The 27866-nt window shown below is 54.8% G+C and overlaps 1 protein-coding gene across 1 annotated transcript in view; it reads left to right on the plus strand.

Moving 5' to 3' along the window:
* The first annotated feature begins 16180 nt into the window (after positions 1–16180).
* The window catches only part of SLC2A1 (solute carrier family 2 member 1), a 38575-nt gene continuing 26889 nt past the window's right edge, over positions 16181–27866 (plus strand). Inside the window, exons 1-2 of the mRNA XM_075018150.1 lie at positions 16181–16304; positions 26952–27044. Coding sequence (XP_074874251.1) covers positions 16287–16304; positions 26952–27044 — 111 coding nt within the window. The 5' untranslated portion in view covers positions 16181–16286. The remainder of the gene's footprint in view (positions 16305–26951; positions 27045–27866) is intronic.

Genomic DNA, 27866 nt, shown 5'->3' on the forward strand with positions numbered 1-27866 from the left:
TTCCATCCTGGCTTCTGGCAGTCAGAGGTTTAGGGACATCCAGACCATGGGTCTATATCCCTCACCACCTTGGTTAACTCATCTAATTCATTTTTGGATCCAAGTTCCACTCTTGGCCATCAGGGCATCCCCTGGCAATTGTGCATTGGGAGAAAGGGGTACAGGTTGCACCTCCCTCCTCTGGCACTCTCGGGACCTGAGTGGTCCAGAACGAGGGGAATTGCTGGATGATAACAGAGGGGGAGCTGAGTTAGTCTGTAACTTCAAAAACAACAAGAAGTCCTGTAGCACCTTATGGACTAACAGATATTGTAGAGCATAAGCTTTCGTGGGCAAAGACCCACTTTGTCAGATGAGGGGATTTGCCGGATGACAGGGGGTCAGACTCCAGGCCTGAAGGGGGCCCTACTCCCGCAGGATTTCCCTGGGACCACCAGGGTCCCCCCACCCTGGCCAGGTTCCCCCAGGCTGCAGAGCTGCTGGTGGGGCTCCCTGCCCCAGACAGCTCTCTGGCCCCCGACTCTGGCTAGGGTCCCTGCAGATGCAGAGCTGCCAGCAGAGTTCCAAGCCATAGACAGGCTCCCACTGGCTCCTGACAGGGCTCCTGATTAGGGCTGGGCTCCCAGCAGTGGGGTTCCTCAGCCTGGCTCCCTGCCCTGCCGCTCCCCAGAGCAGGCTGCCAGTGAGGGTCCCTGCCACTAGCAGGGCTACTGTACCAGCAGCAGTTCAGTGGCTGCTCCAAGCATTTGCCCACAGCTGTGCTAGCTCCAGTGTTGGCACCTTCTGCTTAGCTCTGTTCCTGGCTTGCGTCTGTCCTGGCTCATGCCTTGCCTCATTCCAGGTAACTGCATTCTGACCCCGGGCTCTGGCCTCTGGCTCCAGGACTGACCTTGGGCTACTGACATCTCTCCCAACCAGAGGCCTTATTCCTGCTCCAGCCACTAGGAAACAATGTCCACATGCTACTCCTGTGATGTGCAAAAGCTGAGACATAGACCCCTAGGGAACTCAAACTGAAAACATAGGTGTCCACCCAAGCCACCCACCGGCCGTGGTGTTGTTGAACCCCTGCTGCATGCCCGCCTATGTTTGGGCAGGTCTCACAGGATGTCAGAGATGGAATTTGCACCAGCACCAGGAATTGTCTCACACCCCCATTCAGTGCCAAACCCTGGAGCAAACTGCAGTCTGTGTTAAGAAATCAGACAAACCAGGCTGGGATGGGGTCATGCTGAATCCCATGTACGCAAAAGTACCAGGAAAGGTTCTCGGTGTGCTTGCAACCCTTACGTGTCTCTCCATCATAACCAGTCTCCTGGGGGGTCCCCCTTCTTAGGGAAATCCCTGCGCAGTACAGAGTCAGAGCAGTGGCCCCTTAACACCCCTTCTTCCCATCTCCAAGGAGGAGACCTGCAGTGTGTTGCTGATTTCCACCTTCTCCTGGAGGCCACAACCCTGAGCTGTTAGGCTGGCATGAAACACATTTGCTCCCCAACTAGGTCCCAAGGCCAGCTCCCCTGCACTGTGATTCATTGGATATGCCTTTGGGGCCAATCCTGCAAGGCGCTGAGCACCTGCCATGAGCACCCTCCATTCCTATTGACTTCAGTGGGACTGAAGGTGTGCAGATCCTAGAAGACTGGGGCCTTAGTTGGGAACATTTAATTGGGAGCATATGATATAAGGTTACCACCTGCATGGAGCAGGACCTTCTCAGCCTTTGCTCTCAGGCTGAGGAACTCTCTTCCCTGGGATGTTCACATCATGCCAATGTTAGCATTGTTTTCGCGTCAGGCGAAAGCCACCGTTTTCCCTCGCGCTTTGATTGGTGCTTGAGTCAGGGGAAAGTTGTCCTTCATCTCAGGATGACCTAGTAGGTTCTATGTCCTTTCGGGGTCTCGTTCTTTACTTTTTTACACATCTTGTTATTGTTTTTAAAAATCTGGTAAGCCACCTCAAATATTTTCAATAGAGGGGTGGGGTAAAAATATTTTAAATAAATAAAATAAATAACATTTTCTCTTGCTCCCCTGGAGTTGGGGGATACAACTGGGCTGCAGGGAGCCAATTGTGGGAGTCAGGCTTTACCCAGGGTACAGCGCAGACCCTCAGACTGGAATTCTGGGGCCCATGCAAGCTCAGTCTAGCGAGCGGAAGGGTTTCTTTTGGCCTACTATATTTTGGTTCTTACTTACTGGCGGCAAAAGTAGCCTGCTCCTGCAGCTTGGTCCCAGCCTGCATGGGGAGAGGCACCTGAGTCTGCCTGAGCCTGGTTGTTTACCCCACCCCAGGGATACTGAGCTGGCGTGCTTCCCCATTCATGAACCTTCCCCTGCAGAAACATCATCACGGCTTATACTCATGTGGGTTCTTAGAGGGCTTTCTGAGACAGCTGCAGCCACCAGTCTTCCAGCATAGATGGCCAGGTGCTTTGCCGTGTTACCAGCATATATCCACCTACCCAGGCCAGCCCAGGCAACCGGCAGGTGAGCTTGGGTCTTCAGACCTCCAGCAGCAACTGCTCCTTGTCTCCCTGTGCCCCTTGGTACCTGGGGACATAGTGGCCTCTGGACCCCCGCAGCAGCCTGGTCTTTCGTGGACTATTCACCCAGACCCAGCAGGCACTGTTGCAGGCCTCCACATGCCCTGCAGCACTCTAGGGATGTGATAGTATCCAGCCACTTCAAAACCTGGCTCCTCCCTTCATCATCCACCTGACCAGGCTACACAGGAGCTCTGCATGGACTTGGTATTGCCCTGATTGAACCACTGAAACTTTTCACACCTCTGAGATCTGACTCAGGAACTTGACACCTGCCCAGCTGAGAATGCTAGTGGCAGAACCCAATCTGCTGACTGATTTCCCTGGAGCCTAGAGAGCACAGTGCAAGCTCATAAGTTGTTCAGTCTGTCTGTTCCTAAATTGATCCCAGAGCTCGTCTACATGGAAAACTGATCCAAATTAACTAACGGTGTGAATGCAAAATGGATTAGTTAAACTGCATCATGTCTCTAGATACTGCTACTTGTATTTAAAATGGGATTAATTTTAGCTGAAGTCATAAACAAATTAATCTAAACTGAATTAAGGCCACTTTCAAATTAAATAAATGTCCACACAGAGACATAAGCCAATTAAACTAACCCACTTTGCATTCACACCTTCAGTTCATTTGGATTAGTTTTCCTGGCTGCTTCCAGGCAGACAAGTCCCCGTTTGCTGGGGCGGGGCAGGGAGGGGAGGTAAGCAGCCCTCGGTGGTGGAATGGTAAGTGTTGGCATACAGCACATTAGTTCTCTGAACTCAGCACTGGGCAAAATCTCTGTGTGTCAGTTGCTGACACTGAGGAGCCTCTGCCTTTCCCGCCTCAGCTTCCCCACAGAGCAGGTCGGGGCAGATCAGAGAGACCCTTCCCCAGTGAGCTGAGGGGTGAAGCATGGAGGCGTTCTGAGGCCACACACGGAACCCCCCTGGCTGGTGAACATCTCTGGGATTCTCCCCTGGCTTCCCTCCCGCTTCACTCCTCCGAAGGGTGCATTAAGCTGAGGCGCTTTTAGAGACACAACTAACCTGTGCCTCCTTTCTGTGCCCTGGACAGCTCAGGGTTAGGTCCTTTGCAGAGCACTGTGTGGTCATTCCCCGGCCACTGGCTCTGCGGGAGGGGGCACCGCTGTCTGTCCTTCACCACGGGTGCGTCCTCCTGAACAGCGGTACAGACTGGGCAATCACCAGAAGCTCGCCCGGGGGAGCAGTGCGCCATGGGGAGCAAGAGCGGGGTTTTACTGGCAGTCTGAATTTCACACACGTCCCCATTTGTTTTGCTAAGTACGTCAGTTGCACCTGGACTTCCCTTGACCAGGCTCTGCACTCCCCCGGGGAGAAAAGCACCCACGGCGGCTGGAAGAGACCTTGCTTCCTTCCTGGGTCATGGCAGAAAAGGGGCAACAGCTGGCGTGGCTGGGACGGGCACAGCGGCAGCAGAACACTGGCAGACTCAGCCTGCCGGAGCCGTCCCTGCCCTAAACTTGTTGGGACCCTGGCCCAGGAATCCCCCTGTTCCCTGCACGAGTCCCTAGCCGGGTCAAACCTCTAGATGCACGCACACCCCCGGTGTTGCTGCCATCCCTCCAGCCAAGGGCCAAAGCCCCCCTCTCCCTTGGAACCAGAGCAGCCACACCCATGTCAATGTTCTTTAGTCTCTTGTTCTGGCCTCTCAGCAGTTAGAAACTAACCCAGAGCCACCCACCCCTGCATGAGACAACCTCAGGATTCAGGGAGCTGCCAGCATCTTCTTCCCCAGCTCAGCCAGGGGCACATCTCCACAACCCCACTGATCTCCCAGAGTGTTTCCCTGTTTGCGCTCTGGCTGCCGCGTGCGCCCACACACACAAAACACACACACAGCCTGTTCCTCCCAGAGGGAACTTCTCTGTTCCCAGGGCCTGCTGCCGGAAGCCTTCGGCCAGCAGAGCGTGTCTGCACAGAGGTTAGGTGGGTGTAACAACATCGCTCAGGGGAGTGGGTTGCTCACACCCCGAATTATGAAGTCATACCCACGTGGGTTGTCGGGGGCAGCGGCTGCACTGTCCTTCGTCTCCAGCTCTCTCTGAGCTAGCCGTCTCCCTGCCACACTGACGATGCTGCCTCTCTCTTGCGGAGAAAATCTCCGGGTCGGGTGGGAAGGTTCTCGGCAGGGAGGGGCACAGGCAAACTTCGCTCTAGCATTAGGACTGACTTGGCAGTTGTGAGGTTTTCTGCATCGTTTGCTGTGTGTAACAATCTACACTGCGAGCTGCGCATTGGTCGAAATGGGTCCAGTTCTGCTCTCAGTTGTACCCACGCCTGCCCTGCAGAAGTCAATGAGATTGCAGGGGTGTAACCCAGCTCAGAATTCGCCCTGCATGTGGGTCCATAGTAAGGCTGTGTCAGGTATAACTGGCTTCACACCTTAGACTGAGGGTGTGCAACGCACCCACCACAGAATAACATTCGACCTGTTTTCTGGAATTCCCTCTTTGCGTGCTGTGGATGGCGAGTTTTTCTGCATTGATGCAATTCGTTGCCCTGATTGCTTGTTTGTCGCCCTCCACTGTCACCCTAGCCTGGCCGAGGTCTCTCTGCAATCAGAAAGTCAATATACCCAGTTGTAAACCAGAAGGTACATGTTTACATGGAAGTTTTGTGCTTGTTTAACTAAACCAGTTTCATGAACCTCTGTGTGTAGGAATGCACACGTTCCCAGGACAGCTGGTCTTCTGTTTTCTTTTGGCTCTAGCAGCGTAATCTGATTTGGCCAAGGTACTTCCGCCAAGGTACTTCCTATCAGTGGTCTACGTGTTTGGCTCTGCCCTAGCAGAACTGGCAAAGACGCATTGCTATATGGTGTAAAGCTGACGTCGCCTGGTGTAAGTAGGTGGTAGGATGGAGCCAAGAGGGGCTGTGGCCAATCAAGAACCCCCACTGCTGGGCTGAGGCCCTTGCCGTGAGGCCATTGCAGCCAGCTGTGGGGCAGAGAGGTGTGCGGTGATACCAAGCTGCCTGGGTCCTCTCAGCTCCCACACTAAGGCAAGAGCCAGGAGAACAGAGACACTTGCCCAAGGCTCTCTTCCATGCTGGAACTGACTCGCTCCCCTTTGCGGGTGCAGTGGGCAAGGAAGGTGTCATTTCCAGGTTCAGGAGATGCTTAGTTCTGACCCAGCAGGGAGAGGGCCTAGCTACTCACTACATACCCTTGGTCTCATGAGAAGCTGGGACTCACAGTCAGCAGCATGCATTTTTATAATGGTGCACATCACACATGCCTTGGTGCACATAACAAAATTTATTCCACACATGGATGGGAAAAAAATAGTGGGAACCCTGCAAATGGGGATGAGATACTTTGTAAATCACCCTGTTCTGTTCACTCCCTCTGACACCCCTGGCACTGGCTGCAGTCTGCAGACAGGACACTGGGAGAGATGGACCTTTGGTCTGACCCATTGCGGCTGTTCTTATGTTGCGCTAATCCAGGTACTTGGCCTTTGCACCACTCACACCACGGGTGCTGTGCATCTGCCCGTAGCACACTGACTCAGTGAGAGCTAGCAGGTGTGTGTCCATGTGTAGAGATTACATCCTTCAGCTCTGGAGCAGACGTGCTCTCTGCCTGAGCCAACTTCTCTGACCTTCAGGCCGTGCTGCAGGGGCTGGTTGATTCCCTCGTGGAGAAGATGGGCTCTTGGGCTGTGCCATTCTGGAACGGGGCAGAACAACCACAGCTGTCTCTGGAAGCAGCACATCAATGACAGTGACTGTGGGTGGGGTGAACGCTGAGGGTGCATGTGACACTCCCCCCTCGGGTACTTCTCATGTGCCGCCCCTGTCTAGTACCAGCCACTGCCAGCAGTCAGGAACTGAGCTAGGTGGACTATTGCTCTGACCTGCCTGGCTGCTCTTACGTCTGTATTTTTTAACCTAGTCTGTGATTTGCTGTGGAATGCACCTGCCCTTACACGTTACTGAGTGAGTAAACCAAACCAGTTCAGTGCAGGAGGAGAGCCCGAAACAATCACACTGACCCCGCATGGTATTTAGATGCCTGTTCACTCCATCCTTGCAAGCCGGGACCTTCTTGACACCAGACTCAGGTCCGCTGTTAGGCTCAGGTGTGTATAGTGATCAAACAGGGATCTTTCAACCGGATCCGTACCCCAGGTTCACAGTCCAGAGCTGAGTTCTTCCCAGGTACGCAGCCAATTGGCCATCAAACCCCATTCCTCTCCACTGTGCAGAAGAGACCTGAAGCTCATAAATATGGTGTTTCCCTGGTCTGCCGCAGAGCAGCACAGAGCAGCACAGCAATAGCAAATGGGCTGTGAAACCAATCCGCATCCTTCCTCCCCTTCATTCACCCCAGCACCTCTCCGAGAAATCCCTTGAGTCAGCTCAGGATTGTTCACCGGGACTGAGGCCTGTGCTCCTGGAAGGTCATTTGTTTTGTTTGCTCTACCAGCCAGACTCAGATGCTGCAGCAGCACAGCTGGGGTGTAGCGGCTGTACCACATGTGCTATAGCCACGGAAGAGTTGCCGCCTTCCCTGCAGTTAACCCGCCCCTCATTCACCCGCTGACATAGCGGTGTCTGCCTGAGCTGCGTCTCTGGTGGGGGCAGGGGAAGGAGGGAATTTTTCATACACCAAAGTGACAAAGCTACCTGGGCCTATCTGTTAGGTGCAGACCAGGCCTGAGGGTTAACAGCTCTGCCCTAAGGCGCAGTTAGGTGTCTGGTCTAAAATAGCATTAGCTCAGGCTGGGCTTTGCCTTTGGCAGAAGGGCGCACTTCGCACCCAGCTGCCCAGCGTGCAGCGGCAGGCTCCAGGGACTATCCAAGAGTCTGCTCAGCGGCGTGTTTTAATGTGACGGGGCCAGCCCTGAAGGCCTGTGCAACACTGTGCTTCCCAGCCCCCCGCTGTAACACTTCCTGAGGTCAAACTACTTGTCCAAAGCATGAAGTCTTAGGCCTACCATTTCCCAAGCGACGAATGAGTTTCAGCTGCCTGGCATGAGGCTCTGTAACGCAGCCTGGTTTGCAGAGGGCTCTGCTTCCCACTGCCAGGGCGTGTGGGGCCAGGCCCTGGGCCTGCTGCCTCCCTGCTTGCTCCTGCCTCCACTGCCCTGAGTGCAGCCATTGCCTGCAGAGGGGTCACCCCTCCCGGTGCAGGGCGGCATAGTGCACCATTTCCAGGGCTGGTCCTGGCCAAGGGACAGGTCACCACTTACTTCTGGGGAGCCTCCCTCAGCTAAGTGCCTCCTGGATCCTGTTTCCTGCCCCCACACACCAACCTCCTGCCCCAGCCCAGAACCCTCTCTCGCTGCCTGAACCCCTCATTTCTTGCCCCACCCCCCAAATCTGCACCTCAGAGCCCAGACTTCAGCTCCCTGCGTCAGCCCAGAGCCTCCATTCTTGCACCTCAAACCTCTCATCCCTGGCCCCACCACAGAGCCCAGGGCCCCCACCCCATCCCGCAGCCCCTCTCACAACCTGAGCCCCTCATCCTGGCCCCACCCCAGAGCCCATGGCCCCCACCCCATCCCGCAGCCCCTCTCACAACCTGAGCCCCTCACCCTGGCCCCACCACAGAGCCCAGGGCCCCCACCCCATCCCGCAGCCCCTCTCACAACCTGAGCCCCTCACTGCTGGCCCCACCACAGAGCCCAGGGCCCCCACCCCATCCCGCAGCCCCTCTCACAACCTGAGCCCCTCATCCCTGACCCCACCACAGAGCCCAGGGCCCCCACCCCATCCCGCAGCCCCTCTCACAACCTGAGCCCCTCATTGCTGGCCCCACCACAGAGTCCACACCCCAGCTGGAGGCCCCAGCCTCAGCCTGGTGAAAATGAGCAAGTGAGTGAGGGTGAAGAGGAGAGAGGAACAGCAGGAAGGGTGGGGGTGCCGGGGGGGTAGGACTTTGGGAAAGGGGTGGGGCAGTGCGTCAGAGAAGGGGCGGGGTAAGGGGTGGAGCCAAGGCTATTTGGTGTGGCGCGGTTAGGGAGTTGGTAAGCCTACGGGCAGGGCGTGTATTGTGCAGACAGCTGAAGGTGGCTCTGGGTGGCGAGGAAGTCCACGCTGCTTCGCACCACTTCCCCTGCTGTAACCTACTGTGCTCGGGGTCAGGGGGGGTGTTTTTTCACACCCCCGTGAGCCAGAAAGTTCCAGCGCTGTAAAGCGCTCGCGTAGTCTTGGCCTCAGAGGAGCAAGAGGCGGAGGCAGGCTGAGAGAGGGAGCAGGCGCTGCAGCAGTGTTCGCACAATGCACTGACCGTGCGTGTGGGCGGTAGTGGCAGAAGCCCCTGCTAGCGCCACAGGGGAGCTCTCCTTCCGCTCCGGGGACTGTCTGCGCAGCTGAGGGATGGGAGTTCCGGTCCTGATGTGTGACAGAGTTACCTTGTGGTCCCATCGGCTATGTGCCGACATAGCGAGGGGCTGCACGGCCAGGCGAGCCCCCTCTTGAGCACAGTGTTCTCCCCCGTCTCTTGTCCTCAGGGGCGCGAGGCCAGGCCCCGCTCCCAGTGTCAGCAGTGCCAATGGACAGGAACTGCTCCGACTTCACAGGACTGTGCCAGTCGGAGCAGAATTTGGCTTGTGCTGCTCCAGCAGCTGGCTCTCTCTGTAAGGAACTGATGCTGGAGGTGAAGAGGCCCATGGGCAGGCGACATCACCACATCTGGGTCACACCTGGGTTCTGGGCTGGACCACTGCTCAGGACCAGCTTTCTGCCCTGGCAGGTACCTGCCTAGGCCTGTTCTACACTAGGCACTTACATCAGTACAGCGGAGCATAAGCTTATGCTCCAAAATATCTGTTAGTCTATAAGGTGCCACAGGACTTCTTGTTGGTTTTGAAGATACAGACTATCTCCCCTCCCCCAATACTTATCAGTATAGTGGTGTTCCTGAGGCTTATGGAGAATCCACACCCTCACCTCATGTAACCCCCAGTGACCCGGCTCAACCTATCACCTCTCCCTCCCTTCAGAGAAGGATGGAGGGGTCTGCTGGCTGTTTCAGAGGCTTTTCAGTGGGCTGGGATCCCATAGCTGTAGGGATGTGGATTTAAATCCAAGGGAAGGAGATGACAGACACTGGCAATAAGTAGCTGCGAATTAACCCCTTTTGCTCCTCATTCAAGGGAAGGAGAGAAGGGGTGAAAGGCACCAGATAGGCTCTTTCATGGCTTGTGTTTAAGTACTTGCTCTTTAAAGGGAGAGATGACCCATTACTCCTCCACTGGAGAAGCGATGAGAGACAATAAGTGAAGCAATAAACAAGACTTCATTCCACTCAGTGTTTTTAACTCTCTTTATTGCCCCCTTCACAGAAACTAGGAGTTCCAGCCTGGCTGGCTCTGCCTGCCCCAGGCAATCATGCACCCGAGAACTTTTCAGAAGCAGTGCAAGGGCAATGCAGTAGTAGACCTCCACTCCAGAAATGGGATGGATACCGCCTGCTGTACAAAACAGGGGATGTGATCTTCATATTCCAGCACTTACGTGACTTGTGCTGGTCAGAATAGGACTGTTGCAAAGGAGGGGGAAACACCTCCCCCCCTGCATTGCCATATCAATATGCACGAGGCTGTTTCTACCTGGGTTGTTAAGACTATCATCCCTTATGGAGGGACAGGCATGGCATGGCTGTCACTTCACTTACAACATTTCTAGCTAGCTAATTAGCTCGCTACCCTTCACTTCTTTTTGTGTTGTGGTTCCTAGGAACTTGCTCACATCTGGGATGGTTCCGCTGACACAGCTGCACCGGTGACCCCCACGTAGCGGTGCAGCCTTGATATAAAGCATGCATGGCACCCATGCTTCTGAAACCAAGGTAAGCCAGAACGGTGCAAGTCATCTGACCCAAGGCAGGGTTAAAAATTTAATAGGCTCGTCACCTAAGCGGGCTCGGTGTCCATCGACTCCCACGTCTACTGTTACCAGATGGGCACCTCTGGACATATTAGTATATTGAGGCCACTTTGCACTGCCACAAACTGTGCCACTGCAAGCCGATCTGTACGTGGGGATCGTGCCACCACAGGTCTGTGCTGAGCTTTCTACCAGCTCAAAAGACACTAACACCAGCTACTACAGCTTTAAACAACTTTATCTGGAGAGACAACAGGTGCAGAGCAAATGCTTAATGGGGCCAGATCCATTCATGAAAACATCTTTGTTTTAAACAGACTGTTTGAAGGGGTGTGAATTCAGAGGTTGGTAATGAGAAGGGACGAGGTCACCTGAGAGTCACTGGTTCTCACTCAGTCTGTGGCGGGGGTGGGGGGCGTATTCCAATTCCCCCAGTGCATTAGCTGTATCATGCAGAGGGTAGTGCCTGTGCCTGTCCTCATAGGAGAGATGTGCCCAGAGCAGGCTCAGGCAGGGGAAGCTGTAGGGCCACTTGTTTCTTCTGTGCCTGTTCAGATTGGAGTTTGTGATTCTGTCTTAAAGCAAGTGAATCAAAGCCAGTGGCACTCACTTGAGTTCCCTGACGATTACATCAGGCCCACGAACCCTCTGTGGATGAACAGCGTCAGGCACCAAGCCTGTCTGGATCTCTTTAGTAGTACCAAACTGGCTTATCTATCTGTCAAGGGAGAATTGTTCAGTGAATGTCTTCCTGCAGCTCCGAGCAGGTGAAAGCTGCCTGAGGGCTCCCCAGCCTTACTATTAATAATATAAGCAGAACGATAACTGTATAGTGTCAGAAAAACTTTCACAAGATATTTGTTCTCTCCTGGTGTTTCAACAGATTTGTTAACAGGCAAGAAGGACTAGGGGTGGAAAAATGTAGGGCAGAAGGAAGTGAGACCAGTCAGGTGTGTCAGGGGTTTACAGTCAGACTTAAGATTGTTTTGCAATGCCACACTGTTGCTTTTTAAGGAAATGCAAGGAAGCGGACTTCCTGTAATGCTGATAAAGGTGAATCTATAAAAGCCTGACAAACTGTCAGGTGACCCGTCCTCTTTTGGGCAAGCTCTGCCAATGTCAGATTTCTATATACAGCCCTTTGGGTTTGCATATTGCTCATCAGACGATGAGTCAGGGCCCATTGTGATTATTTACATATGTTTGCATTGGCTACATCACTGCATGGGTTATTAGCCGGGCTGGGTAAGAATGGCATCCCTAGCCTCCGTTTGTCTGAGGTTGGAAATAGATGTCAGGAGAGGGATTGCTTTGGTGATTACCTGTTCTGTTCACTCTCGCTGGAGCACCTGGCATTGGCCTCTGTCAGAAGACACTGAGTTAGACGAACCTTTGGTCTGACCCAGCCTGGCGATTCTTACGGGACCATGAATAACCAGTCTGTCTGCAACCGGACATACCCTTGGTGAGCAGAGCCCCTGCTCTGCTGGGTCCTGCCTGGGGCATAGCTGTATAGGCAGCGCACCCCACCGGTACAATGTCAGCTGGTAAGTTACGGGAGATGGTTAGGCTGAGGCCGACTGGCTCAGTCACAGAACTGTTACTGGCAAACCGAGACTTCCTTTTCTAGGCTAGCGATTCAAAACTGTCCCAGGGTCACAGTTCTACTTGAGAGACTCACAGGGCTGGCAACAGCCTTTCCCAGGCCCTGGACAAAGTGGGAGGGGGCGGGCTCCTGGCTCCCAGCAGGGCTGGGGCCTCAGGTGAAAGTGGCAGGGCTAGGGGCAGCCAGCCCTCAGCCAATGCCCGACCCACGCCTCTCCCAGCCAGCCCGCAGTGCCACCATGCTGTCTGGGGCTCCAGCGGTGGTTTACTGCTGCTGTGGCAGTAGCAGCAGCCCAGAGTCCTGGTTACTTTTAACTCGCAGGGCCCTAGGCCAAGTGCTTCATTTCCCTGCCCCTGTCAGCAGCCATGGAGGCTGAAATCTGAACGCTTTTATGTTGCAAATGTGAAGGAAATTGGAGATGCTGGCAGCAGTTTCCCTAACTGCATGTGCGCATGTGTAACACGGAGTGTGAGCATAAGTATGGGAGTGCATTAGTCTTGTCCACAGTCGATCCCAAAACGCTGTACAAGGTCAATATCATTAGCCCCACTTTGCAGTGGGGAAACCGAGGCATGGAGCGGCAAGATGACTTGCCTTGGTCCCCCAGTAGGCTAGTAGCACAGCTCAGAATAGCACCTGGCTCTCCTGTACTCTAGCCATTAGGCCACACTGCTCCATCTATATTTAGCAAGGTACTTAGTACATGCTTAAGTGTTTTGCTGACTTGGCTCCTTTAGGTGCAGCTGCTTAGAAAGGTAGCTCCCTCAAAGATCCCTGTCAGAGGACATGTGGGAGATGACCTCCTTGCTACCAGAAAGGCCAAAATGAACGAATGATGGAAACCTGCTCTTGCCTATGATGGTCACCCCATCAGCTCCTGCCAGGGGCATATGGTGGGGAAAGGCTGGGCACAGTGAGACAAACTCACAGGGTTCCTGGCCCTTCTCTGTGGATGCAGGAGTCAACTTGCCAGCTTGGCCGGGCCAACACCTTTCACCAGCGCTGAATGGAAAGGGAGAGGGCCAAGGCTGGGTTCTGCTTTCTGCAATGAAATCTGGAATCCCTCCCATACTGCACAAGATCCACCTGACACCCAAGCGGAAGGGTCTCTGAGCATCTGGACCACCTGTGCACGAAACAAATTCATTCTGCAGACATTATTAATGGCTCATCCACCCACCCACTCAAAGGATTGCACTAGCAGATATCCCTTCCACCCCCTGTAAACATGGCTGGACCAGCCCGACTCAGCACAAAGGGGGATTATTGTTCTGTGTTTGCAAAGCTCCTCTCCTTTTCCCTCCTTCAGCGCTTCTCTGTGATTTCCTGAGTGAGATTATCTTCTCCCACCTTCCTTTAACTGGAAGAAACGGGGTTTCCCCAAGGTAGGAAATAAAGATTTCTGTCTCTGTGTGCCAAGAGGGCAGTCCTCAGATCAACATTCCTCATCCTCACCCTTTACGTCCATGCAAGAGGCAGACAGGTCCATGGGCTGCTGAGGACAGGGAGGCGTCAGGGAACATGCATCCTGTCACATACACGCTGTCTGGGCCTTCTCCCTTCGTGGTGTTTCATGCAGGTTTATTGGCCCGAGATTTTAAAGTAGTCTGGATCAAGATGCCCAGATGCATCTGCGTCCTCATCCCAGTGTAGCCTGATGTGAGGTAGTGGGGGATACATGTATGTATGTGTGTGGCTCACAGAGGGTGTGGGGGCACCTGCTGAGGGTAACCGAGGCAACCAGGTGACACCTCTGGACTGCAGACAAAGGGGGAGGTGGAGCCTGAGGGGTTTGAATTGGAACTGGGAGTTGGAAAGCAGTTAGTCTGGGCTGGGAGAGAGAGAGAGAGACCAAAGAGGGAGCAAGGTCCTGGCTTGGGGAGCGGGGGTCACTTTGGGGCCTCCTCTCCCCAAAATGGATTGGACTGGCTGTCCCTGTTGTACTGACTCCTCTGTACAAGGCTGTGCCCCTGTTGGCTAATAAAGCCGTTGTTCTCTTGCTGAGTGAGAGCCACTCCTGTCTGCAGATGGGGTGCAGAGCTTGGGGACCCCTGAACCCCATGGCACCTGGTCACACAGAAGGTGCTCCAAAGGGCTGAGCCCACCCCTACTGCAGACAGTTGTTGATTCTCGTTAAATAGTGTCTCCCTGTCTAGAGCTAGTCAGAAATAATCATTAGAAAATCCTGATTTGTGAAACCTGAAGGCTTTCACCAAAGTACCCAGTCAAACCACAGGGAGGGTTAGGTTGGAAATCTGCCTGGCTCTGAGCCAAGGCACCTAGTGGGCTGCTGGAGACCTCAAGCCTTTTGAGAACCTATGGCTCCCGGACCGCCACCATGTAGTCAGCTGCAGGGTCTTCTGCTCCGGGGCAACTCCACTATGTAGTCCTGTCCACCACCCGCCTACCCCCAATTGTGGGAGTCAGGCAGAATGGGAAGCCAGCTGCCCAGTGAATTTGGAAGCCCTGGAGTCCCCAGTGCTGGGGAGGTCTGCATAGCAGGGTTGCCTGTGATCCTGGAATCTTTTGGAGACAATGGACATGATTCTCATCAGTTTCATGGCTGCTGTTTGGAGGTGGGCAGCAGTGAAACAGTAACATTAATCCTGTCAGGATCACTTCACTGATGGGATTGTCGGGTGTGTAAGCATTTGGAAAACCATGCTTCCACGTTTCCTGAATTAAATTTTTGGAATCCTCAGTACTGAGAAGCTTAGCAAAGCCTGTTTTCTCCATGAATCCACCCAAAACAAAATTTCAAAATGACAACATTTCCTGGGAACGGGAAGTTCCAAATTTTGGCCACCTCTGCCCCTTAGGTCCTGGTTCTGCATGTAGCAAGTAAGGCAGTGGGGGAAACGGATGGGAGAGATGATTGCTCTCCAGATTGATAGGTTAAAAATATGTGCAATGTTTGGAAAAGATAAACCCTTGCATTGCCAGATCTAGTGTTGTTTGCATGGTAAAGATTAGGAAGAAACTGCCTACCAGGGTTTTCTTTTGCCCTTCATCTGGTAATGACTGTTGACAAAAACAAGAGATGATGAGATCTGACAATGTACTTTTTATCAGTGGCAACAACTATAGCAGATGCAGATCCCTGATTTTTCTTGCATGCTTATGTTTTTATGTGTTGTACTTATAGGGATGTCTCACTTTGTGATGTCTTAGAGTTTATCAGTTTGCTAGCATGAACTTTTTACTTTGCTACAACGTTCCCACAGGAAATTAAAGTTCATTTCTTATATATGCTCTTTGACCCACCATGTCAAGCACAGGGCTGACTGGCACATTTCAAAATGTCAGTCAAAACGGCACGCCCAGGAGCTGCTTCTCTCTGGGATGAGTTCACCCGCAAGCCTGGCCAGAATGACTGTTACGCGGTAATGGGTGACTTTACTGGGAAGTTTTCACTGGGCTGGGGGAGGGAACAGGGTACTCGCAGCAAGGCCTGTCCTGAGGGCCGGGGAACGGACTTGTTGACCTCTCCAGGTCCCTTCCAGTTCTAGTGTTCGGTGATTCTGCGATTCCATGGCGTGTGTCCTGTCCCTTGCTGGACGTGCAGCACAGCCAGAGCCTGGGCGCGCTGGGCTCCCCCCATGGGGCCCAGGTCTCCTCTCAGCAGAGGAGCCGGCTCCATCTTTCGGCTCAGCAGGTGCGGTGAGCGGCGCAAAGGTCACCAGGGATGAAAACACAACCGGGGAAAGTGACCCCCCCCCCCGGATCTCCAGTGGGGCGCAGGGCTGAGCCCGCTCCACGGGGCCAGTTGCAAAGGGAGCAGCCGGGTACCGCGCAGGGAGCAGGCTGCGGCCTCCGCGCCTCCCCCGGACCCTTGGAGCAGCGGGCCTGGCCGGGGCACAGCCGGCGGCCGGTGGGCGAAGCGCCCCCAGCAGGGCAGCCGAGGAGGGGGAGGGGCCCGGCGGGCAGCGCGGCGCTGCCCAGTGTCCGGGCGCGCTCCAGGGGGCCGCGAGCGGGCTGTGCGCGCCTCTGATGGAGACGAGCTCCCGCCCCGCGCCGTGACGGACAGGCGACGCAGCCACTCAGAGCCCCCGAGGAGTCCCGCTGCCACACCTCCGACACACCCGCGCGGGCCCAGCCAATCAGCGGGCGCTGCCCCTGGCGCCGGAGCCGGGTTTTATACGGGCACATTCCCAGCGCCCGGCAGAGCAGAGGCAGCGCAGCGCAGCGCATCGCATCCAACCGCGGCCCGCGCGGACTCGCTGTGCGGCTTCCTTGGGCGCCAGGCGCGGCGGCAGCAGCAGCAGCAGCAGCAGCAGCATGGAGTCGGGCAGCAAGGTGAGCGCGGCGCGGCCTCTGCCCCGAGCACCCGCCGGCCCGGCCCGGCCCGGCCCGGGCGAGGGCGCAGCCGGCGGTGCCGGAGCCGGGGGGGGACACTCCATGGCGCGGCCCGAGCGGCTGATTGGACGCGGGGCCTTCTGGGCCTGCCCCGCCACCTGCTTGTGAAAGAGGGGCCCGGCGGCTGCCGCCCCGGCCTCCGCATCCCGCCGCGCCGCGCCGCTGGGCGGCCTGCGCCCGGCCCTAGTCCCGGCGGCGCTGCGGGCGGGGAGGCGCGCTCGGCCCCAGCGGCGCTGTGTGTCACAGGAGCGCGCCAAGGAGCTTCTGCCGCCTGCCGGGCTCCCCGCGCGCCTCACTCGGGCCGCGGCCGGGGCTCGCTGCCGACCCCGACTGTACCCTGCAGCTTCATCTCGCCCGGCCCGGCCCGCTAGGGGCCTCGGCCAGTCTCCCGCGCCCGCTTCCCCTGGCTCTGGAGCGGGGGAACGGGGGGTCCGGCCCTGGAGGCCACGAAAGCCCGAGCCGCCTGGCTCTCTCTGCTGGGCGCCTGACTCGCGGCTGTGCGTCTCTCCGGGCTGGCTCCGGGTGCGGCGCGGCGGCTGCTCACGCCTTAGCGGCTCGGCCGGGCTGGGGGGCTGGGTGCTGCCTGGCGCTCGGGCTTGCCCGGGGCCAGGGCCGTTATCCCGGAGACCTGGACGTGCATGGCAGCCCCCCACCCCCGGGCTCCCCCGGCTGGGGGCGTGCGGTGTGACTGGGGCTGGCGGGGCGCCTGGCTCTCGAGTGGAACTGAGGGGGATGAGCGGAGCGATCGGAGGTCCCCGGGAGTTCACCCGGGACAGCCGCCCCGAGCGGGAGCAGCGTGCGCCGCTTCTGCCTGGGCCTTGGGCTCCAGTCAGCGCCCGGCGCGTTTCCTGCTTGTTCCCCGCGCTGGGCGCAGGAGCCTCCGGGTGAGCGGCCTTGGGGGCCGTCCCAGTGCTGGGCTGGGACCCGGGAGCGCTGCTGCCGAGCCGGCTCACCCCGTTCATTGGCCCCTTTGCTGCTGTTTCCCTCCAGTCCCCCGCCGTCGTCGCCCGGTTTGTCTCGTTCCTGGGCGCGCGCGCTGCAGCGCCTGGGGCCGGGTTCCTGGGGGGATTCAGTGCCGGGGAGGGCGAGGGTCCAAGGCCAAGCCCCGCCCAGGGGCGCCCCTGGTCCGCTGGCTGCCGGCGGGGTCTCGCCTAACCCCAGTGAGTCCCTGCCGGGCTCCGCCTGCCCTGCGCCGGTGTGACGGGGCGGGCGACCCCCACGCGGGACAGGGCTAGTGGAGTCCCGTGCCCGCCGCGGCTGACGCAGTTCGGTCCCGTTGGTGCCGGTGGTGGTAGACTGGCGGCTGCTGTGCGCCGCTGCCAGCTCGGGCAGGGGGGTGCGGGCCGGCGGGCGCCTGCCACGAGACCCAGCCCCTTCCACGTGGTGGCCGCCGAGCGAGGCCTGGCGAGGCTGATGGGAGGCCCCGGCTCCGGAAGCCCGCTTCGCTCCCGTGCGCCCAGCGTGTGCGGGGCTCGGCGGAGAGGGGAGGGGGGCCGGGCACGCTGGGCTCTGCCGGAGCGGAGCGGGGCGCGCATTTGCTCCCCGAGGGCGGCTATGGGACGTGCCAGCGGCCGCACCTGGCAGGCGGAGCCGGCTCCGCGCGGGGCGGGGGTCGGAGGACTGGGGGGGAATTGTTCGCTCCTGTGAAGGTAGCAGCGCACCCTGGGCCAGACCCTGGTCTCGGCGGCGGAGGGGTGGCTCCGCCGGGGCGGGGGGCGGTCACGCCGCATTGGGCCCGTTCCTCCCGCGGACGGGTGGCAGTGCAGGGCCCCCTCCACCGCCCCTGCGGGGCTACGGGGCCGGTTAAAGTGCGAGAACCAGAGCCGGGGCCCGTCTGTGCGCGGGGGCGCGCTCCGGGACCCGCTCCGCCTCTCGCTGCGCCGCCCTTCGCGGCCGCGGGGGCACTTAGCGCGCCCTCCCCCTTGCGGGCTCGCGGGGCCCGAGCGGGGCCTTGCAGCGGCGAAGCCCGGTGGGGTAGCGGGGGTCCTGGCTTCGCCGCTCCAGCTGCCCGGCTCCATTGCGGAGGAAGCCGCCTGCATGTCGCCCGCGTGCGGGGCCCGCCCGGGGGAGGAGCGGTGACGCGCCAGCCCTGCCTTGGAGGCCGAAGGGCACGGCGGGCGGGGTGGGGCGGGGCCTGGCCCGGGCTCGCTCCCCATTGGCGGCCGGGGACGAACCCCCTCGCCGGAGGAGGGCGCAGCGGGGCGGGGCGCGCAGCTTGTCCTCTGCCCCCCTCCGCTCGGCTCCTGGACTCAGTGGCCCGGCCGGGGCTGCTTGTCCCAGTCTGTCTCCCCCGCGCTGACACGCCCCTCCAATGCTGTCTGGGCAGAGGCGGAGCAGCGAAGCGCCTCGGTCGCATCCCGAGCACACATTTACCCATGAAACCGGCCCTGCAGCCCTGGGGCGGCCCAGAGAGGCAGGAGCGCTCCCTGAAGGGGGTTGGCAGGTCAGCCCCTGTTCTCTAAGGGGGCTCAAGCCCAAGGCTTACAAAGCAGCAAGCACGATAACACAACTGAATAGCAGACTGCTCCATGAACGCGCTGCTGTACCGCTGCAGTGCATCATCTTAGGCCTAGCCTGGGCCACGGCTTGGCTCGCAGAATCATGTAACCTTCCTCTTTCCATCACCCCTGCTACCAGTGGCCTTAAGACAGAGCAGTGCTGCTTTCATAACATGTTACAGGCTGCTGCAGCTCATCCGGTCATGTAATGCAATGAAATGTGCTGCATTACTTGTTTTTAATCCTCCCTCATTTCAGAGATGAGAATCTGGGCCAGGACGAAAGGGTTACTTAGCTCAATATATCTTGAGGCTGATTGAGCTCTGCAGTGAGTATTGAGAAGAATGAATTGGTGAAAGAAGGGAAGGGGAGGAAGAAAAGTGGAGCAAATAGAGAGAGAGAGAGAGAGAGAGAGAGAATCAGCTTTGGATCCTCCTGTTGATCAGCTAGACAATCTTAATTTAGAGGTAGTAGATTTTGTTGGGTGTCTCTGAATTTGAGATCATTTGGTAATCCATGAGGGATAAAAACAAGAGCACAGTCAGACTCCCACCTGACTAATTTTAGCCCCTAACTAGACTGTTTGTGAAAGTCTCAAAGGCTGTAAATATCCTTTGAAAAGTAGTCTTTGTGAGTCTGTGTGTTTCTGCCTCAGACTAACCTGAACCAGGAAGTGCCAAAAATATTGTGGGAGGGAAGCCGTGCTTATGGAATCTCATTCTCAGTTTTGCACACACCAGGTGCAAAGAGTTTCAGATGAAATTTAACTCAAATTTCATCTTTGCAAAAGTATTTTGGTGGAGAGACTGTTCAATTCCACAAGAATTTTCTATATTAGCAGTGACAAAAGCAATTTTATGTAGAAATGTAATTGGGTTCTATGAAAATTAGTCTCATTACCTAAAAATTTAATAAAGGACAATTCTCTTCATAAATGGAGTTTTGAACCATCCTTTACAGTTCTGTAACAAAGCCATAATTTTCTATTATCTGTATGATAGGTTTAAAAAAAAAGTAGAAAAGTAAATCTTTTAATTTCTGCAAGCCTTCCATAAGAGACAACCAACAGAAATCTTTCAATATTGTGTAGGTTTTTAAAATTCTAATGAGATGGTTTTAAAAACATTTCTAAACTGATACAAAACCCTCCATGGATACCTGAGAATGGAATTGGATGGAAAACTGCCTCTTAAGTGATGATTGGATAATTTTCACTAGCCAAGAAGAAATCCAAACAGTAAAAACATAACATGCAACATAAACAGTAAAGAGTAAAACTGATCTTTAAAATGTTCAGTTTTAAGAATGGAAGGTGTTAATACATGCAGAACGTAAAAAGTTGTTAACATTTTGGGCCTGTTTGGGTGCACATCTTGAAATACCTTAAAGCAAACTTGATTTTAAAGTGTTTGTGCATGCTTTCTGCCTCTTTTGGCGCTGTGCGATAACTCTTGGACATTCACCCACTGATAACTTAAACAAGAGAAAAGGCACATCTGGCTGAAGAGAACGCAACTCCGCATATTGACTCCAAACTGGAGAAAGCATACTGAAAGGTGATTTTTATAGTAGTGTGCATGGATCAAATTCCTGTTCGATGAGAGGTAAAGTTCCTGTGAGAATAGAGGACTCTGTACTGTACATCCAAACATAACTTACTGTGCAAATAATTAGTTTTGTGCAAATAGCATGGTGCAATTTTATTGATGTAATGCTTCTGAGTAGGATATTCCGCAGATTTAACAATTGCTACCTGGTTATTCAAGGTGTGTCAAGCATGACTAATTAAAAATATTATATTTTCAGGCTAGCATGAGGTGTTCTGCTCCAGCATTGAGCAGAAGTAAAAAGTCTGTATGGTAGGAGCTCAGCTCCATGACTGCAGGGGAGAGGAGTCTGCCACCTGGACTTTTTTTTTAAGGGGGGCCATGACTGTGAGTGCCTCTCATATAGCTGTTGCTATGGCCTTTTCAAACAGAAATGGCTTTATAACAGCAGTGCTGGGTGGTGTTCAGAGGTGAGCTGCTTTTCACGTCCATCAGAATGATGCACTGCAACTCAGAGGGGGCAGCTGTCCTATGTCTTTGAGACAATGATTTAGGCAAAATAGCCTTGGAAATGAGGGGAAACCAGGAGCACAAAAGGGGCTGTGGCTGTTGGACAGAGTTTGGGACTAGGAGTCAGAACTTCAGGGGTCTGTTCCTAATTTGGGGAACAGCATGGCTTGCCTCTTAAGGGCTAGAAGCCTGGTGCTGGGCCAGTCATGGTTGGGAATTAGGCACACCTCTTCAAGGATCAGGTGATTACCCTGTAAGGAGCAGCAGGAAGGGAAAGGGGATGATGCAATCTTCAGGAAGAGGCAACTAAGGAAGTGGTGTCTGGCAGTGAGCAGCTCCTGACAGGAGACTTTTGACCAGGGAAGAGTTTGAGCCTGGAAGCGGGAGGGCCAGCAAAGGCCAGAGAAGGCAGACCTCACATGTATGAGAAGGAAGAGTCTGGCCTGGCAGATGCCGGCCCAACACCCACTGCAGAGAGGCTGGAGTCAGAAGGGAAACTTTGGAGTTGAATTGGGACTTGAAATTTCATGCTCAGAGTAATTGCTGTTAATCCCAAAAGGGGGGGGAAGGGCATTTGTGGCCAGAAGAAGCTTCTGGGTCACTGGAGTCCCAAGAGGGTGAACGACAGCCCCAGGGCTGCTTTCAAGACCACCCTGAGGCCAATGGGGCTTGTGGGAGATGGCCCTGGTTGACATCCTGCCACGTGCTTCCTATGACGAGTTAGCCTGGGCATGCTGCACATGTTGATACTGTTCCATGCTGGGGACTTTGAGATCTGCTGGTGAAAAGGGCCAAGCTCTGCTTCATGAGCCTGGTCTAGCTCTGCCCAGTTCTGATTGATGGGAATCTTTCCCATTGGATTAATGGGGTGTTAGATTGAACCCCTGATAGGCAGAAGGGGCTGTTCCTCAGCAGTTCTGCCACCTCTAGATCTGCCTCAGGCATAGAGGGCAGCCCCTGTGTTCCACTTCTTCTAACTTGCTGCAGGCTGAAACAACACTAACCCTGACCCTGCCATACAGCTAAAACTGGCAAGGACCACAGCTGCCCCCCAATCTCTTTCCCCCCACCCCCAGCATCTTTCAGGATGGGCATCCTAGGCTTAGTGCTTGGACACACTCCTTTGTCCTGCTTTATGGCCAAAAAAGGCTGCAGTGAGGCTAGTCAGCATGAGTGACTGATTCTTTTGAGTATGTCAGTATCGTTTTGTCCACTCTAGGGCTTGGTTCTTCAGGTAGATATTCACGGGGGTTTTGACTCCAGACCTGCAGGATCAGAGCTGCAACGGCCAAGCTGCATGTTTAATGTACTTAAACAACCACAGCATTGATACAGCTTTCAGCTGTGAAATGCAGTTGTTTGCCCTGTGTGGAAGGAGCCAAGACTTCCTTCTGTGCTCAGTTGGGAGGAGGGAGAGAAGTTTAGAAGTGGATTTAAAGGTTATTTCAGGCATACGTCTTGTCAGTACAGTAAGTATAGTGTACATAAAAGCTACTGCATTGTGTCCAAAAGCACCTTCCAGGGTGAGATAATCGGAGGTGGGATAGAAATGGTTCCGCCACCCATCGAGATTTTATCACATTAGATTTTCCTAATTTATCCTTCTGCCTTCAGCTGTAGTCAAAATTAAATATAGCCCAGTCAATGCCATTGAGATAGCCCGGCCCATTTAGAGTCAGAGGTTTCTCTCCCCTTTTTCTTTATTGCTCAGTTCTGGGAACTACCTACAAGTTATATGTATCTCTTAAGACTTAATTAAGCACAAATTAAAAATACAGAAATGGGTCTCATTTTCCCCCTGTACAAAGCTCAGTTTAACTTGAGTAAACACTTGCATTTGTTTGAAGAGCTGCAGCTGAATTATCGCTGCTTGTCACTCGCCTTTCTGTGTTGCAGGAGGGCTTATTAACTGTATTCAGGGCTGTCAAATCTCCATGCAAAACCAAAATTAGTGCCAAGTTAGAGTGGTTGTGCTGGCAGTAGCTAACGCAGAAGCACACAGTCGTTTGTAAAGTACCAGGAGCACTCAAAACAAACTGTACAAGTGGAGAGATGCTCTGCGTGTTGGGCTAGATGGCCATTCCATGGAGCTCAGTAGGACAGAGCTCTAAATGTCCACTTGCTACACAAGGATAACTTCTGCTCTTGCTGCGGGACTGCCCTGGAGGTGCAGGAAGTGTAATGGTCCTGAATCTCAGGTTGCAAACCTACAGTGGTCCCCTACAAGATGCAAAAAACCTGGTCTCAGGCCCACCCCTGAACAAAAAGCCTCTGTCAACCCTGGTGAAGAGCCTTAGGGTTCACACTTCAGGAGTCCTAGGGGAATCCCTGTCCACCCCTCCTTGAAGGACCAACTACCACCCCCACCTGTCTTCTTGCCAGGACCAGGATGGCAGCTGTGCTCCCAGCCTGATGAGCAGGGCCAGTAGTTACAGCCTTTCCCCTCCAACTGGCACATCCCATCCCTTTGACTGGCAGTGAGCAAGGCAGTACCAAAGACAGCCAGGCCAGGTGGCCACCCTAGGCCAGGAGCCATCCTACGGCATGGTAGTTCAGTAAGGGTGGGAGCAGCACCCAGTGTAATGAGGCCAGATGCTTACCAGGATGAGAAGGTACCAGCTGTATTTACCACAATGGGCCTGGCCCAATGCCTCCTGTAAAGGGGAATTTGCTGCCTAGTGGAAAGTAAGAGCAGCCACACACAGGTGACCTCCTGTTCAACGCTGTCTTGTGAGCAGAGGGGCTGCGAGTTACAGTATGGGTGCTCAGCCTCTGCTGCCAGTATTCATTCTCAGCTTACCAATAACAGCAGTGTATGGAACTTGTATTAGCTGTAGACAGGGGCTGCAGTGTGGAACTCAGCTTTGTTCCTCTCCATTGCATTATCCGTTGACATGCCCCTTGTGCCAAGCTTGGGCAAGATGATTGGTGCAGAGCCCAGCTCTGGTGGCTTTACACTTGCTGATACCCCACTGCCAAGGGAATTCTTGACTGGCCATTCACACCCAGAGCCTGGCTCCTTTGTGCAGCTGGGAAACTGGCTGTGTGTCAGAAGAAGGAACCTGAAGCTCTGCAACAATCTGAGCCATTTCAATTCAGTTTTGCACCCAGGTCCCCACATATTAATGCAGTGCTGCAAAGGTTGGGCGAGTCCAAGGGAGACATTGCTATTGGGTGTGGATTTTATAAAACCAGCACAGCCCCTAGTCTGAAATGAGCATGAGTGTCACTTTGCTTAAACAAGGGAGACTTGCATTTTGCCTGCTTTGGGAAAGGCTGCAGGGAAGCTTGAAATTCAGAGCTGCCTCTCGGAGGCCTCAGACACATTGCCTCTCACCTCCTGCTCCATCATTCTTGTTTGCTGGTGGATGCAGATCTCATGACTCCATTGAGGCATCATGTTAACTGTTGCTGGGTAACATGAGACCGTAACCTCATTGGCTGTCCAGGCTGAAACTTTCTACTTGCAGCCACTGGGAATTAAAGTGGGTTCAGCATATCCCTGTCTAAGCAGGGCAGGGAAACAAAGGGGGCCTGGGCAGGGAAACAAAGGGGGCCTGGCCAGGGAAGGGGACCTGGCCAGCTTCCAGCTGAGCTACAGTGAGAACTGCAGAGGCAGGACGACAGACAAAGCAGCTGGCTAAGCCAAGAGCTGCACAGGAGGGAGCTCCTGAAGCCGGAGGGTATAAGGGAAGGACTGGGGGCTGAGTGATGTGGCTGCCAATCAGTCCGTGCGGGAGTTACTTAGGGAGGTGGTTTCAAGGAGGATTATGCCTAGGAGGGGTCGTTCCAGGACAGCAGGGGCGGTGTGAGTAGGCAGGGGGCTCTCGCCAGTGCTGGGGGAGCTGAGTTTGGCAGGTGTTGTGGGGCAGTTGCTGTAGTTGAAGTGAGAGGAGGAGCTGGTGGTCTCTGCTCAGTAAGGATCTGCAGAAGAAGTTATGGCAGTTAGTTGTGACACTCAGAATGAATCTTTCATGTGACCAGGCTCTGGGTCTGGCTAAGTACAATGTAGGGGTTGGGGTGGCTTTGGATCTCCCATTTCCCCCCCATATGTTTGGGTTAAAGGTTTGGTTTGGATCTCTGACAAAGGTACACTGAGCTGTGGCAAACCTGTCCTGCCCTCAACCAGAACCAGGATAGCTTCAGGGAGCGGGTGTGATGCCGTCAAGGGGGCTTTAATCCCACATGCTAGTCCAAAGCTGCTCAGCCCAGCCTGTGGCGAATGGATCCAGTGTTCTGGGTACAGCCGCCAGGCTGAGCTACTGGAGAGACTCCTGCCTGGATAAATGGGCTTTTCACAGAGGTGTCCAATTACCAGCCTCTTTCCCCCACCCCCACATCTCCCCCAAACAAACTTCCAATTGTTACTCCAGCCGTAGGCAGAGAGCACCTGCCAAGTAGCCCTGGGCATTGAGCAGTTTCATAAATGCTGGGTTTTTGCTGAGTAACTGTGAACTAGGTTGACAGACTTTCTTGCTTCCTCTGAACCAGGCTGCAAGCTCAGTCCTGCCTTTGCTTTCCTTTCAAACCTCGGCCCTCGTGCTATGGCCTGGCCTTCCCGCGCCCCCCTGCCCTGGTGATGGGGCCTCTGGATGCATACCAGAGGTGGGAGGGCCCCAATGACTCCAAGGGATGGCTGCTGCTCCTGGGAAGGCCAGCCGCAGTCTGTGAACAGCAGGTCTCTGGTGGTCAGCTCTCCAGAGACTTAAACTATTGAATGTCAAACCTGATTCTTATCTTACCTGCCCAGGCGTAAAGCCAGAATAACTCCATGGAGGTCAATAGTCTATCACTGCAGGCCCTCGTATTTGGCCCAGTGCCTGGACCCATGAAATCCCAGCACTCATTAAAAACATCTGTGATTGTTCTCTATGGATTGGAAAGTCCTTGAAAACATGACCAAGTTTCCTTTGACTAATCACTTTGGGCCGTTGACTGTCCCTTCTGTTCTACGGGGTCTTGCACAGTGGGGTTCTGGTCCATCAGCTTCTTGGCGTGACCAGTTAATGACCAATGTCTGCCTGACTCTGCAGACAGCCTGAAATAATAGCTCCAGGAGAGAGGAACTGCCTGAGCCATCTTACCTCTGAAACCTGCTGCCTTCCCGAAAAGGGGCCATGGCCACAGAGTGCTGATTGGGTCTCCCATCTGAGGTGTGCACAGGGTCTGCGTCACTTAGCTCAGGCCAGTAGTATCCTTCTAAGTGAGGAGAGGGAGTGTTGTCCAAATTGGGTGTCCCTTCCTCCCATTGAACTCGGTGGTGCCACGACTCTTTCCCATCGCTTGGTGCGGGGGGGAAGGCTGTTCTCCTGCCCAGCTGGGGCCCACACCCAGAGCTCCACATAGGTGCGAGACCTCATCTGCCAGCAGCAGGGGCTGCTCTGCAAGGACAGCTGGTGGCTCTCATCTCAGACCTTCCCAGAGGCATTGAACAGCGAGTAAGTGACCTAAACCTGACCCCCATGGTGAGCTCTGATTCAGGCCCCACATCTTTCCTAGGCAACTAACATGATGCATGGCTCTGTCTGTGTGTACCCAGGAAAGATCTGGTCAGACCCGCTGCTTTCAATGAAACGTTAACTAGGGATGATCTTTGTGGGATATTGGCTCAGTGGGCCAAACCGACCTCCACATAAAGCCCGTGAGCTTGCTTGTCTAGATGTTGGATCTTTGAGTCACTAGGAGCCAAGCAAGGGACAGATCTGCAAGCTTCTCCGTTACAAGCTACCTCACTATGTAGGGAGGAAGTAGGGTGTGATTGTCCTGTCTCGTCCCCGCTCCCCAGCTCTGCTCCGTCTCTTGCTTGGTACGAATGGGAGATGGAGAGGACATACCCTAACTCTCCTGGCTTGTTGCGGATGGGAAGAGGGCACGAGTCCTGTGGGTGCACAGCTGCTCTTCGTAGAGTACCAATCCTAAAATGGTTCGGGTCAGGAGCCAGGTGGGTGCTCTGGGCGGGGGCTGCCCCACAGTCTTGCCCTGGAGAGACTGGCGTTTCCCAGCCTGATTGCGTATTGTTTCTCTTGGAGCAGATGACGGCTCGCCTGATGCTGGCAGTGGGAGGAGCAGTGCTGGGTTCCCTGCAGTTTGGCTATAACACTGGAGTCATCAACGCCCCACAGAAGGTAAGAGTGAAAAGCTAGTCTGTGAACTGCAGCATGTGCTCATGCAGGCAGACGTGCACAGAGCACACATCCATTGCACACTGCAGCCCAACCCCCCACATGCAACAAACTGCAAAAAGCACACAGTAGTAACACGTGCTCTGTGAATACTTGCACACCAGAACACCACCACGCATGAAAACAAACACATACTTGGCACCTCCCCCTGCCACTCCAAGTTGGGCTGAAATAGCACATCCTGCTAAGCCGCTTACCAGCGCTAATGAGGTTCAGGAAGCAGTTGTTTGGCTGTTCCCAGGAGCATTAAAGTTTCTTCTTTACTGTTTTTTGTTAAAGAATTCTGGGAAAGTCCATTACATAAACTGACCTTTGTCATGAATAATGAGAGAGGCCCAGCAGTACAGCTCAGAGCAGACCAGCCTCTGAGTGTTCCAAGTGCATTCACAAACTCGGGGCTTGCATTTGGGACCCTTTTCCAAGGGGGTGTCAGACATTCAGCTGGTCTATGCCAGTTGCCTCAGGCTCATGGGTTTGGAGGATCTGGGCCTGCAGCAGCTGGTTTCAGAAGCATTACTGAGCATGCTCAATACAAACCAAGCAGCAAATCTCTGGGGCACGTGACCCTGTGGGTCTCCTATGCCCTGCCTTCCCCCCCCACCCCCGTGTTCCTGCTAATCTTTTTTTATCCATGCACAGAATAAATTTGTGCACTGAGTGCACACTCACATGCTTGTCAGGAGAAGCACAACCCTAGCTGTGGCTGCTTTGTCGAGTGGCTGGTGGAGCAGCTCTGCCCTTTGGGCTGAGATAAAACAAAGCACA

The sequence above is a fragment of the Carettochelys insculpta genome, chromosome 23 (assembly GCF_033958435.1).
Source record: "Carettochelys insculpta isolate YL-2023 chromosome 23, ASM3395843v1, whole genome shotgun sequence".
Lineage (NCBI taxonomy): Eukaryota > Metazoa > Chordata > Testudines > Carettochelyidae > Carettochelys > Carettochelys insculpta.